General features: G+C 37.8%; 1 protein-coding gene across 49 annotated transcripts in view; it reads left to right on the forward strand.

Annotated features, from left to right (window-relative positions):
- Window positions 1-14,638, forward strand: part of RIMS1 (regulating synaptic membrane exocytosis 1) — a 420,732-nt gene extending 406,094 nt beyond the window's left edge. For all 49 annotated transcript variants that reach the window (XM_036024352.1, XM_036024323.1, XM_036024326.1 and 46 more), the window contains 5 exons: window positions 2,954-3,092; window positions 5,018-5,130; window positions 9,943-10,044; window positions 10,621-10,760; window positions 12,350-14,638. In XM_036024352.1, coding sequence (XP_035880245.1) covers window positions 2,954-3,092; window positions 5,018-5,130; window positions 9,943-10,044; window positions 10,621-10,760; window positions 12,350-12,568 — 713 coding nt within the window. In that variant the 3' untranslated portion in view covers window positions 12,569-14,638. The remainder of the gene's footprint in view (window positions 1-2,953; window positions 3,093-5,017; window positions 5,131-9,942; window positions 10,045-10,620; window positions 10,761-12,349) is intronic.
- The last annotated feature ends 683 nt before the right edge of the window (window positions 14,639-15,321 follow it).

Genomic DNA, 15,321 nt, shown 5'->3' on the forward strand with positions numbered 1-15,321 from the left:
ACCAGTTGCCCATAGTTGTGCCCTTCTGAGTCATCTGAATATTTCTGTGGAGAAATGCTCAAGCTTAATGCAAAATTTGATGCAGATTTGTTCCTCTACTCACCATCATTTTGAATGTGACAACCACACATGCTTACTCAGCAGCATCTACTGCCTCCACTGACTAGTACAGTGAAGTCATCATTGTTTACCTATGCACATTCCAGTCCACTCTCCTTGGCTGCCAGGTTATATGATGTCTCACAAACCATTCTCATTATATTAATAGTGACTGGACTTTTTCCAGACAGACCTTGTATGTACCAAAAATTAATAGCACTCAGAATGGCCATAAATGAAGCCCCTGCCTTTGTTAAGTGTACACATTACACATTTACAACTCAAATGGGCAAGACAAAGACCAGAAAGAGAGAGTGTAGAAAATTCCTGTTCCTTCCATTGGTAAATGGGTCCCTACCCTACCCATTCATCAGTGTGAATGTTGGGAGGAGGACAAATTGCTACAATGTCTATGAGGAACAACTTAGAAAAAGATACTACGATTAAACATATCCCCTACCCTTTCACTAGCATTTCAACTTCTGGAAATTTATAAAAACTTTTCTTTAACAACTGAAAACATCTCAAATGCTCATCAGTAAGGAGATGGCTTAATTATGACACCAAATAACCATGCAATGGAACAGTGCAATCATTAAAAAGAATAAACGTGGGCATGTTTGTGGTGTGATCCTGTTACTGAGTTTACACCACTGTTCTATATAGTGGGGATAACAGTGAGCAATATTCCTATGTCCTTGTCCTCCTAGAAATAAGTTCTAACTGGAGAAACAGACAACAAGCAAACAGGTTTCATGGCAGGGGGAGCAATACTATGAAGAAGTATAAAGCCTGGTGAGAGGACCAAGATTGATAAAGGTTGGAAAAAGCCTCTCCGTGGAGGTGGCATTGGAATGGAGACCTGAATTAAATGGGGGAGCAAGGCGAGAGAATCAGAAGGGATAGCCAGTAGGGACACAGGGCCTGAAGCCATGTGCTTGGCGTGTACAAGGAAATTCAAGGTGCAGTGTGACTGGACAGCAGTGGTCACATGGGGTGAGGGCTGGAGGGTGAGATCTGAGAGATAGCATGGGTCTCCTGTGGCGTTTCACAGGCCGCCGTAACAATTTTGGGTTTCCTTTTAGCTCTGATGATAAACCATCATAACCGTTTGAGCAAAGAAGTATCATATTCATACGTGTTTTTAAGGAATCACCATGGCTGTTCTGTAGAGAGTATTCTGAGTGGGGTCACTATTGCATAACCAATTTAGACCCTCTTTCAGACAATTTACAAAAGGGTTGTAATGATGTAAAAGCAGAAGAAAACAGTCTTTCCTATGGTTTATTTAACTGTTTTAGGCACCTGCTTCACAGATTTTTATGAGAATTGAAAAGTTTGTGTGTGTATTTGTATACTGTATATGTACTGTACGTATATGAGGGGGGACCCAAAAACAGAATTTATTTAAAAAAATTGTGTATTATCATGTTTAAACTTCAGTCACTTCAAAGTGCTCGCCATTTGATGCAGTACACCTATTGAGACATTTTTTTCCACTGCTCAGAACAGTTTGTGAACTTGTTGATTTTGATGCCTTTACATGTTTCTGCCATTTTTTGTTTCACCTCTTGCACATTGGCAAAACATTTCCTTTTGAGGATGTTTTTCATCCAGGCAAACAAAAAAAGTTGCTTGAAGTGAGATAGGGTGTATCAGGAGGTGGGGGATGGGGATCTTGTCATTTTTGGTCAAAAACTGCTGAACAATCAGCACAGTGTGGGTAGGTGCACTCAAATCACCCATCATGAAACAAACAAATGAGTTGTCTTCAAACAAAAGGTCACTGAAGCTGAATGCAGCCTCTCACAATGATGCCAGCTGGCACACTGATACAGATAGGTTCCTAGAACACTCACCTGGGTGGGAAACCCTGTACTACAAGAGGCCTGCCCTCCAGAAAATGATTCTGGATTTTGGGGGGGGTCCCCTCTCATATACTTATGTATATAGAGCATTTCTCATATATTATTAATGGATATTAAGTAATACTTTATGAAAAATTGAAATAAAACCACAAATGCTGATATATCATAGAGATGGAAAAAACATGGCAGATATTAAGCCTAATAGTTTTTCTAACCCTTTGATACTGCTCTAATCAAATAAATGCTTTAGAATTGCATTTAGTGCTATGAATAGAATGCTGGTTAACACATTTCAATGGGGCTCAGGGTGGTTGCTCTGAACTTAGAGTTTATCAAGAAAATGATCAGCCAGTATAAGTTCATAGTGCATATAGAGTCAAAAGACCATGGGATAAGTTTGAAGCTTTGGACTTAAGATAATATCTATTCTACCCACCTAGGTAACATACATGCCATTAAATGGGATTATGTATGTATGTTAAAGTGCTGTGAGAAACATTAAGTATTGAAGTTTCTCTTCATGAGGCATGCTGATATGTGGCAGTACCAAGACTGGTATTTTTCATGCCTGGTTCCAAGTGCCTCTTCTCCTTTAAAGGAGAGAACGCACACACTGAGGTCTGCTCCCACACATTTGCAGCATTCCCAGTTAGGTTGTCCAGCATTATCCTTCCACATAGCAGTTCAGTGCCAGATCAGTTTTTCACTGAAGTTCCCAACCTCAGCTGCAATAATGCAATGAGTTCCTTTTGGCCCCACGGAGAGTCAGGCAGCCTCTGGAATTGGAGCAATGGTCTACTGTTGCTGCCACCCCTCTTGGCCAAAGCACACAGGCCAAACGATTTTATCAATCAGATTATTCTTTTAGACATTATTTTTCTGAGTAAACGTTTAACTATGTGCATAATTGACTGTTGTATTTGCAGAGTCAATATTCAGGAAACTGTCTCAACAGAACTTGAGTTTCTTTCCCTCTCTCCTGCCAGAGTCCGGCCACAAGAAGTTAAAAAGTACCATACAGAGAAGCACAGAAACAGGAATGGCGGCCGAAATGAGGAAGATGGTGAGGCAGCCAAGCCGCGAGTCCACAGACGGCAGCATCAACAGTTACAGCTCCGAGGGCAAGTAAGTGACATGGCACGTCTGTCTGGCCTTAGAACCACGGGCTTGTAGTCACAGGTAAAATAACAGAGCCACCAAAGGCTAGTGTGCAGCTTCTTTATTCAACAAGTGGGTCACAGACATACCTCCACACCTACCCGGTCACTCAGAACTGTCACAGGAATGATGAAATGTTGGTTAACATAAATAAACTGATCTCTACCATCCAGAAGTGCTCAGAATAGTCCATTAATGGATGTATATGTCACATTTAATGGATGCTTTCATATGGGCTATTCATTGTCTGGCCTGGTTACCAAAGTCTGAATTAAAATTTAGAAGTGAGGAGCCAATTTTCCATATTCCTACTTTTTTCCAAACTATTTTGGGCCCTAAGTTATAAGTCTAACACTCTCATAATAGCAACTTACATTTTCTTGTTTATAAAATATCACTAACTCATTTTCACCTTATGATAAAAGAGTAGAATCTACCTTCCTCATTAATTTTTTTGACTAAAGAGTTTTAGTTGATTCTTAAGTTAATTAATTTAAAAATGTAATTAGAATTTTGTTTTGCTTATATGGTTTGTTTTTTAATATTTCATATAGATTTTTATACAGAACCTGAATTTTCCTATGCTTGAGAATTTTTCCGATAAAACTGAACCTTAACTGAGGTGATAAATCTTATAAACTAGTAATTATTATTCTGCAGTGGGTGACTTGGGGATTGACCATGTACAAATTCTTTATAATTTTCCATTTATTACCATTTAAATATCTCATTTACCAATCATATTAGTGATTTATTTTATTGTACTTTACTGGACTTTTTTCTATTTTGTTTAGAAAATGAAATAAAATTATACCAAGTTAATATTTATGATATGGGTTCCCCATCTAAAATGAGTAAATTCATTTATTTGATCAAGTGATTTGTGATGCACACTCCTAGCCAGAGATAGCTAAGAACAAGAATCAGTAGGAGTAAAAGTTATGGAGATAAACTTGATGAAAAATATCAATATTTGATGAAATATTATAAGAACAATGTGCAAGTACAAGACTGGAGACATCATTTTTTGATATAAAAATTAACAAGTCAAATAATATATACCTCCACCATGGATAAGACTAATAACCTCATGAAGATTTATTTGCATAGCCTTTGGAAGGGGTAATAATATATGCCCCAATTCCCTTGATTGTGAGGAAATAGTAAGTGTGGAAGCATGTTGGAAACAGTAAATCCCTGTGGGCATCTGCTTATTCAGAAAATACTCATTGAAATACAGCTACTTTACAAACGTGGTCCTCACAGGACACACCAATAAACAAGAAGAATATAATAACTACTGAGGTGAAGCTTCTAGCCCAGCAAACTCAGGCAGTCATGATGGAGTAAGAAATACACATATTTTAATCAATATGTGTATTTCCATTTGAACTAAATAAAAATCTCAGATAATATAAAAATGTAAATAAGATGAATAAATTAAAACATCTTAATTAGTAAATAAGAATATGTACTGTGCTATAATATTTATTTAACATATTATTAGGCATTTTTTAAGTTTATCGTTGTTAATGTTTATGAACAATTATGTAAATTTCATGATGTAAAAATTCTCATCTTACATTTTATGTCAGTGATATATTTACGTAGGGGTTTTTATTTGTAAGTGTCTAGAAAATGTAATATATTAAAAACTATAGCTGAGCTCTCTGATAGACCATCAGCTTTTAATTGGAGAGTTGAGGTCTTCTCTCCATCAACGCTGAACCTCACTCATATGTGTCCTTGGTTCAGAGGCAAGTGCAGTCAGTAAGTGAACCGATTGTCTAAATGGTATTTATAATTCATGGTCAAAATCAGTAGTCAAGTGGAAACTAATGAAAAGAATTCTAGGAGTGCTCATGTTTTGATTCATGTCCTTTTGCTAATAGCTTAATATTTCCTGGAGTGCGACTGGGAGCAGACAGTCAGTTCAGTGATTTTCTCGATGGACTGGGACCCGCCCAGCTTGTCGGCCGCCAAACCCTGGCCACCCCTGCAATGGGTAAGACTCATGTTTTCTACAGCAAAACTGATACTTCCTGGATGATAAGGTCATTGAAATTGAAAGTAAATGAAAAGTAACATTTCAGTTAGGGTGTTGTTAGTTTCAAATGACTATTCTAATTTCTAATATAGAAATTAGTGTCTCTAACTGGAGACACTACACAAAATGAATAAAGTTAGTCCTGCATCTTTGAATGATCAGAAACCCCCTGTAAGGTAGAGTGCCTACAATGGATCCAAATGTAAGGTAAAGGGTAGTGTTTCACAGCATGGAAAAAAGGAAGGATTATTCAGTAAAGGAGGCTGGCGTAAATGTTTAATTATATAAAGTAATGAAATTGCCTTCCTACTTCAAAACTTTAAAAAATAATATTTTGACTAAATTGTAAAGAGAAATAAGCGGTGGAGAAGGATATGGGAGAATACTGAAAAACACTTCAGGTAATGTTTCTGTACTCTTGGTGTGGGAAGAATTTCCAAAGGATCAAACCAAAGCCAGATAAACTGAAAATGTCTGCTGGCACAATGCACCCTGAATGAAGTAAAAGGAAAGCTAACAAAGGGACTAACGAGGTGTAGCCTGTGCACTAGGTATTTGCTGAAGAACGTGAGATTCCAGTCTGAAAGGACCCGTGTGGTACTCAGGAAAGCCGCATGAAAACGGGTCGACACAGAGACACGTCATCATGGAATTCCACAGCACCGGAAATTAATAGAACATCCTCCAGGTTTCCTGAGAGGATAATTCTACACAAAACTATTGAAATCAGATGTTCATTGGACTCCTCAATAATGCTGGAAGCTAGAAGACTTCTGAGCATTGCCTTCAAAATTCTGAATAACAATTGATTTCCAGTATAGAGTGCCATAGCCAGCCAAATTTTCAAGTAAGTTTAAGGCTAGAATAAATAAAAGCTCAGATAGGAAAGTCTCAAACATTTCCTTCACACCCAGTATTGCTTAGAAAGCTATTGGAGGATATACTGCCACAAAATGAATAAAGTGAACTTTAAAAATTGTGAACCAAAATGAGAAGATGAGATCCAGTAAATAAATGCTTCAGCACTTGAGAAATGATGGGTAGTGAAGGAAAACTTGGAGATAACAGCCACAGCAAGCTTTCAAAGCAATTTGTCCAAATTGGAGCAGGTCAGATTTTGTAAGATAAAATCTGTAGAATGCCTAATATGTTTGATTTCATGGAAGAGGTAGACAACTAGGACAGAGTAAGGAGTTGAATTAGGGATATGTACATAAAAACATAAGTGAATACTTTCTTAAAAGGCACTTCCTAAGTGTAGGGAAGAGGGTGAGCTGTTCAAGAAATTGGAAGTACTAATCCCAGTATTCCAGTTTGCTCAGCTAGAAATAATGTTAGCTGATCATAATAATACAAATATTGATGCTGGGGGAGAAGGGTGACAGGGCCCAGTATGTGGTGGGGATGATAGGGGAGAGTCAGTAATAATATCTGAAACAAAAATATATAATATTGTAAGAATAGTATTTAGAGATGTAAGGGCAAATGTCAAAAAGTAAAAAATAAATCAGATAAAAATTTTGAAAATTTTGAAAGTAGTGACTGTTGGGAGCCAAGAAGTTGACAGAGAGAATAGGAATCTTTTATACTAATAAGGAAGTCTTATAGAAAAGTTTGACTCATTAAACAATGTGTATATGTGATTAAAACAGAAACAAAAAGACCAAGAGACCTCCAAGAGCTGAGATCTAAAACAGAATTATAAAACTAATGAACAACCCAGAACTAGAAAGTTGATCAACTGACCTGACAAATAAAGAGAATTCACAACTGAAAATTAGAGATGACTGAACTAACTGAAAATAACATAGGCATAATTGCATGTAACATGTTCAGAGACAAAGCATCACATCCATCAGAAAAAGAGAATCTTATTAAACATGGGTAGAGGACATGACAGGCAAGACACAAGAGAAGGAATACAAATTAAAAACACTTAGAAATGTGTTCAGCCTTCCTAATAATCAAGGAAATGCAAATGACAACTTTTTAACCCTCAGGTCGGCAACAATCAGATGTGTTGCTAATTCCACCATTAGTGGGCTGTAATATTTCTGGTAACAGTGAAAATTGGCACAGCCTTTCTAAAGGATATTTGTGAATGTGCATGGGCTTTTCAAATGCCCATTCAATTAGATTCAGTAATTAAAAATCTGGGAATTTATGCTCAAGAAATAATTGACCACGTGCAAAAATTCTTTATAAAGTTATTCATGGTAGTGCTGTTTATAATAGCAACAGTGTAGATCATTGTATTTCCATCAACAGGGATGTGGTTAAATAGGTGATTACATGCCTATTTAGTGGTCCATACAACCAATAAACTGAGGATATGTGGTCATAACAGCTAGACAGATAGTTAAGAAGGATGGGAAGAAGGTTGGGAAAGAGGAAAGTACTTATGACATTACTAGGATATTCACTGAAATATTAATGGTGGTTTCTCCAGATAGAAATATAGATAAATTATGTTTTTATTAAGTATTTATAAAATATTAATAAAAATTAATGTTTATTAAAATTAATATATTTTAATATAATGCTAATATTAATAAAATGTTAAATATTTTTATTTAAGAAGTAATTCTTATTAAGAAGTACATAATCTTATTAAGAAGTATTATATAATAGATGATATCAGAAATCTTAATCCCATTTGAAATAGCAAAAAGAAAAATAAAATACCTAGGAATAAACCTAACCAAAGAGGTAAAAGACCTGTATTCAGAAAACTACATAACACTGAGGAGAGAAATCAAGGAAGACACAAACAAATGGAAACATATACCGTGTTCATGGATTGGAAGAATTAATATCATCAAAATGTCCATACTACCAAAAGCAATTTACACATTCAATGCAATTCCTATTAAAGTACCAATGGCATATTTCACAGACATAGAACAAACACTTCAACAATTTATATGGAACCATAAACGACCCCGAATAGCTGCTGCAATTTTGAGAAAGAAGAGTAAAGTAGGAGGGATCACAATACCTGACACTAAACTATACTACAAGGCCACTGTAATCAAAACTGCCTGGTACTGGCATAAAAACAGGCACATGGACCAATGGAACAGAACAGAGAGCCCAGAAATAAACCCAAGCCTCTACGGTCAATTAATATTTGACAAAGAAAGCAGCAACATAAAATGGAATAAAAATAGCCTCTTCAACAAATGGTGTTGGGAGAACTGGACAGCTACGTGCAAAAAAATGAAACTTGAGCCTTATACAAAAATAGATTCAAGGTGGATAAAAGACTTAAATATAAAACGTGACACCATTAAAGTCCTAGAAGAGAACGTAGGTAGGAAAATCTCAGATATTTCACGCAGAAACTTTTTTACTGACATGTCTCCTAGAGCAAGGGACATAAAGGAAAGAATAAACAAATGGGACCTCATCAAAATTAAAAGCTTTTGCACAGCTAAAGAAAACAGTGTCAAAATAAAAAGAGAACCAACTGTATGGGAAAACATATTTGCCAATGATACCTCAGACAAGGGTTTAATCTCCAAAATATATAAAGAACTTACACGACCCCACTCTAAGAAGACAAGTAACCCAATTAAAAAATGGGCAAAGGACTTGAACAGACACTTCTCCAAGGAGGACATACAGAAAATCCAAAGACACATGAAACGATGCTCAATATCGCTAGCTATCAGAGAGATGCAGATTAAAACCACAATGAGATACCACTTCACGCCAGTCAGAATGGCCATCATAAACAAAGCAACAAACAACAAGTGTTGGAGAGACTGTGGAGAAAGGGGGTCCCTAGTGCACTGTTGGTGGGACTGCAGACTGGGACAACCACTATGGAAAGCAGTATGGAACTTCCTCAGAAAACTAAAAATGGATCTGCCTTTTGACCCTGCAATTCCACTGCTGGGACTATATCCTAAGAACACTGAAACACCAATACAAAAGAACATTTGCACCCCGATGTTCATAGCAGCACAATTTACAATAGCTAGGTGCTGGAAGCAACCTAGATGCCCATCAGTAAATGAATGGATCAAAAAACTATGGTACATTTACACAATGGAATTCTATGCAGCAGAAAGAAAGAAGGAGCTCCTACCCTTTGCAACAGCATGGATGGAGCTGGAAAGCATTATGCTAAGCGAAACAAGCCAGGCAGTGAAAGACAAATACCACATGATATCACCTTTAACAGGAATCTAAACAACAAAACAAAAAAACTAGCAAAAGATAACCAAAGACACTGAAATAGGGGATAGTCTGACAGTGACCAGAGGGGAGAGAAGAGGGAATTTCAGGGGGCAATGGGTAGGGTTTACAGGAACAAATTTGGAGGACACATGGACAAAAACTAGGGATGGGGGGTAATGGGGGGAGGGGGGGAGGGTTGGGTGGGTGAGCTGGAATGGGAGTAGGGGGGAGAAAATTGTACTTGAACAATGATTAAAATAAAAAAAAAGAAAGGGTAAAGACAAACCAAAAAAAAAAAGAAATCTTATTAGAGTATAAGAATCACTTGAGTATTTCAGTATTACAGTCATAAAGCAATTTATAAAATAATATGGGCTGCTCTTAAGATAGCTTAGTACCAGAAAAATTAAGAGAAACACTTCAAAACCTGATTAGAAGGCAGGTAGAGTGTGCTTGGAGAGCACTGTATATTAGTGTTTGTCAGGACCATAAAGATCATAATTTGGAGCCTGTTACAGGCCTCTATTTTTTAACTGCACGCAATTGCAAAGAAGCTGAAACCCTTTGCTTCCTGTCCACTTGTAGGCGATATACAAATTGGAATGGAGGATAAAAAGGGCCAGTTAGAAGTTGAAGTTATCAGAGCCCGAAGCCTCACGCAAAAGCCTGGTTCCAAATCAACACCTGGTAAGGAGAGATGCTTGGATGAGAAAACCCTGCGTAGGCAAAAAACTCAAAACATTTGCTGCACTGGAATTATGCTCTGTCTTTTATCATCTAATTGATTAAAAAGGCAGCTTTTCTGTGATCTTTGATTCTGTAAAAATGAATCTTTGCACAATTATTCTGTTGAAAGTATTAGGAATAATATTGTCATATTAAGAAATGTTTAGTTATGATTGTTTCTTACTTCATATCAGTTTTTATACAGTTACAAATGCAAAAGAAAAAAATTAATTCTAATAATAAAAGGAAACAATGAGCTTTAAGATATAAACCTGAATTGTTACTCCAGCTATACACCAAGTAAGTCAAAGTCTTAAGATGACTTTACCTACATTTATCTGAAAGGAGGAAAATGGCGGTAATAGTAACACATGGGAGTTAAGAAGTAGAATTTATGAAGCACTGGAAATTTCCAGTGATTTAAATAGTCAATTGAAAACTTTCAATAGGCATCTCTAAATCTCTAATGAGGCATCCTCAAATAAAATCAATTTTACGTAAAGGACTGATGTCTTATATGTTAATACTACCTTTTAGCTCCATACGTCAAAGTGTATCTTTTGGAAAACGGGGCCTGTATAGCTAAGAAGAAGACCAGAATTGCACGGAAAACCCTTGATCCTTTGTATCAGCAGTCCCTGGTTTTTGATGAAAGTCCACAGGGTAAAGTTCTTCAGGTCAGTAATAGTTTCGTAACGTTTTACATTGCAAGCCCACACTGTGCATGTGAACACTGAAGAGGTGGTCACACAGGAAGAGAATGGAGTTCAGTAGGGAGAAATGTGGTATGACATCCCTGAGTGGAGAGAATAACAACTCGTTGATTTACAGCACAGTAATGTATTACATTAAAATATATAGGGTTTTATCCATTTTTGACAGTGGGATGTTAAAATCCCCTACTGTAGTTTAATGGGATTTAATGGAAAACAAAATTTTTACTTTGTCTCTCCCTTCTTTTCTTCCTTTTCTCTACCCTGTCCTCTAGTCTGGCCCTAATTTACACCCCTTGCCCCTTCTTGATAGATGGTAATGATGATGATGGTAGATGATAGATAGATATCAAGGCAAATGATGCTAATAATAGTTTATTGAGCATTATTATGTGCCAGACATGGGATGCAGAAAGGAGGAAAAGAGAGGAAAGCAGAAGTGCACAGGGACCAGCAAATATTCAGGACTGGTTGAGCGTCAGGCGCATCATTAAGTGCTTCCATGCATTACACCTTTTAAAGTTGTAACCACTGTGTGCAATAAATATCACCATCTCCATCTTAAAGATGGTGTCTCTGGACCACAGCAGTCAGATGATTAGGCAGAGGTACTCTGTAAATTGAAAAGGCAAGATTCTCCACCCCCGCCTGTATAAAGCAGGCAAACGAGATCGGTTGCTGACTGGGACATGGAGACGGGAGGCAGTGTGATGGAGCTTGCCTGGCCCCAACAGGTACTGACCCAGAGTGTGAGTGAGCTCACTGATGTGTTAGTCATATGATCAAACCAAAATTGGCAGGCAAGTTCTCACAAAACATAGCTTACAATTATGTTCAAACTGCCCCTTCACTAACAAGTCCATAATGTAAAAGAAATCTAATGAATATTCTCACTCTATATACATACTTCATCATGCATGCACTCCATTGTACACAGAGTTAGACTGTTTTGCCCTCTTAGCTTACACGAATTTTAATTCTTGTCCATCACCCTGTGCATTTCTTACTAGATAGTGGTTACTAAAGAAGGTGTTGAATTTATTGATAAATAAACTTCTCTATTAATTTTTTTTAGATTTTATTTATTTATTTTTAGAGAGGGGAAGGGAGGGAGAAAGAGAGAGAGAGAGAGGAACATCAATGCGTGGTTGCCTCTCAGGTGCTCCCAACTGAGGACCTGGCCCACAACCCAGGCATGTGCCCTGACTGGGAATGCAACCAATGACCCTTTGGTTCACAGGCAGGCACTCAATCCACTGAGCATCACCAGCGAGGGCTCTGTATTAATTCTTAAACATGGTTTATATATGTAATACCCCTCATTGACCAGGGAAACATTATTTGCATTCCATCAAATCTAAAAATTATTATGGAGTGTCTTTTTGAGCACCTTAATGTTAGGATTTTCTTATCTGGTCCTCTTCTGTGGTGATGGTTATATTCACTTCCTCTCCTTCACTGACTGGCCCACTTTTACAGAATAGTTAGTTTCAACTCTTCTAACATAAAAGAGAGAGAAGTTCAAGTTTTATTGTAATTCTCTGTCTCTACAGGTGATTGTCTGGGGAGACTATGGCAGAATGGACCATAAATGCTTTATGGGAGTGGCTCAAATCTTGTTGGAAGAACTTGACCTGTCCAGTATGGTAATTGGATGGTACAAATTGTTCCCGCCATCATCACTGGTGGATCCCACACTCACTCCCCTAACCCGCCGGGCTTCCCAATCATCTCTGGAAAGTTCAACTGGGCCTCCCTGCATTCGGTCATAGTGAACTCATACCAGAGTCATTCCAATAAAACTCTACCTTTCAAGATAATAATTTGAACCAGATATTTCATGATCAAAAGCATTGTTGGAGACAATCAACTTGTGTTTTGCCTGTAGTAGTTTTTCAGTAATGTGTCCCAGTAGTTGTTTCAATCCCAGCTTCGTATGACAGAACAAGGCAGTCTATGAAATTGCAGTAGGAGCCAACGTGCTAGTGAGAGTCACTGATGCTTCTACCAAACAGAAAAAGAGGAAACTTCAAATTTGCATACACACACACACACACACACACAGCAAACAGGATGAACTGGAAACTCTCACTCTGTGAAAGTTGTGTTTTACATGTTCCTACACAGGCCACAGGCAGTGTTATTTCCCCATCATGTAAGAAGTTTTGTTCGTTTGTGTTTTGTCTCTCTGTGTGTCGTTTGTTGGTTTGGGATTTGTTTTGTTTTATTTTTTCCTGGGTCTGTTATTTTCACTGGTTTTTGGCTGTGGCATGACAGGCCTCGTGATGCTGACAGAGACCCTTCCTTTCTTTTTCCAAAAGCACCAAAAAAAGGGCTGAAGCAGTCTCTGCAGCACCTGCCCCAAGTGCTCGACACCTAGACACGGCGAGGCCCGGGAAGGGCTTTCATTCTACCATTCTTCAAAGTCTTATGTGTCAAACCCGGAAAACAAAAAGTTATTTTCCAAAACAAATCATCACAGACTCCCTTTTTTAAGGAAGAGTGTATCTGTTTGCATTCTAAAACATTAATTTGTGTTTTCCGTTGTTTTGCATGGGAGACTTTTGAGGAAGTCAATCTGCAACTCATGCTGAGATCTAAAACTGACTGCATAATCGTACTTTGGAAACACTCCTTGTAATGCCTTTTACTTCCTGATGTTAATCAAAAGTATATGCTCATGTGTGTGGACCACACTTTTGACTTCCCACAATGGTGACTACACATGGATTGGAGCCTAAGACACTCTCAGCTATGCCCAGGCTTCTCGGCCATGTCTCCGTGTAGACACACCCATCTGCCCTGGAAAGAGCATGGTATGAGCTGTTCAATATTCCACTGGAAATTCCAGTTGAAATATTCTGCACTAAACTAATGTTTTTTATCAAATTTCAGTTTACATTTCTTTGAGATTGATGCAAGCACAAAGCTTGATTTTTTAATGCAAAGTATCTTACCTTTCTGGGGGGGATGGGAATAAAACAAAGTCAAATTTCAATTTGCATTTTCTTCATCTGAGTTTTTCTTGGCCTTGAATTTCCCTTGTGACATTCTGTACCCGTGTTACCTACTGCAGACTCTGCAGGTGCATTGACATGTTCGCCCTCCTTTTACGAGTCGTCCGCCTTTTGTGATTACACAGATAGAGCAGCATGACTTGGAACTGTTCAAAGCTGCATGCACGTTTTGTAAAAAAAATAAAAAACGAAAAAGAAAAGAAACAAAAGGTTATTTAATAATGTATGTTAGTTCCACATAGGCTCGCTTGTATGTTGCATGTACTTGTACAGTTTGCTCGTTAATTACTATACTGAAATAACCAAGAAATCTAAGCCATCCATTTTTGTTATAGACATTTTGCAGGTTTTCGCCAGGCTCAATCTGTGAGCCTGTGGTGAAATGTCTATAGATGGACTTTATTTTTTACCCTCTGGAAAACGTGATGTAGTATGGACCAAATTCCTTCTAATACATATTTTGGTGTAGATTCCTACTGTGGGGCTGTAACACATGTAGACACTGTGTACACACTAGGTTTTAATCCATAGACATACTGCCTGCACCAAGTGAATTCTTTATCCTTATTTACACATGCCAGAATTACCTGCCCATCATTGCACAGGGCACAGACTGACCACTCTTCACCGTGCTGAGCAGGAAGAACTGAAGCATTGGTGCACTTCTACTAGATTCCGTTCTGTCTTAGTGGCCAACAACCAACTAATTATAATTGGGTAGTATCTTTCTATTTTGACCACTTGTCTTAACACTTCCCTGTGCTTTTAAATGAACTTCCAACTCATGTATGTAAACATGTTTAATAAAATTTACTTTTCATGTCAGTTGGTAGCCATCTGTGTTCTGTGTCTGGCCCAGACATCCACTGTGGGTTCTATGGTGCAACATCGCAGGGAGGGGAGGCTGGGACTTGTTGTCTGCCGCGGGCATCTGATGACTTGTCACTGCACTATCTGTGTCTTAATCTATGGCCCAAAGGGTACTTTGCATCACGTACAAGTTTTCACTTTGTCAGCCTGTCTAAGTGAGCACATGACTATACTTCTGAAAAGTGGCATTATTAAAAAACAATAAATCTCAGTAAGAATCAAATGGAAGGTTGTTTTTCTGCTGCTGTGTGAGTGTGCTAATTCAAGTGGCAACTCTGTTGCTCAGTTGCCAGATCATTTCAAGTTATGTGACATGCCAAAATACTAATTGCCACGTCTCTCATCAAAGCATCTGGGGCTTCTGCCCATCTTTTCCTTCCAAACCCCTGACTGATCTGTAAATCCTTGCCTTACAGTAGGTTGACTTAACCAAGCAATACATTAAATCATCTTCAACAGAACCTCAGAAAATATATTGTCAAATATAGTGGAGTCTCTAAAAGTGACATGTAATGATAAATTACTAGCTTTCTCAATTTAATGTTATGGTATTTTTCTTCTCCAATAGTGTGTTCATACATTTCATACTCAGCGTTTTCACAAATGTTTGGTAAGCACTAGTTTCGTGTTGCCGTGAA

Source organism: Phyllostomus discolor, chromosome 4 (genome assembly GCF_004126475.2).
Source record: "Phyllostomus discolor isolate MPI-MPIP mPhyDis1 chromosome 4, mPhyDis1.pri.v3, whole genome shotgun sequence".
Taxonomy (NCBI): Eukaryota; Metazoa; Chordata; class Mammalia; order Chiroptera; family Phyllostomidae; genus Phyllostomus; species Phyllostomus discolor.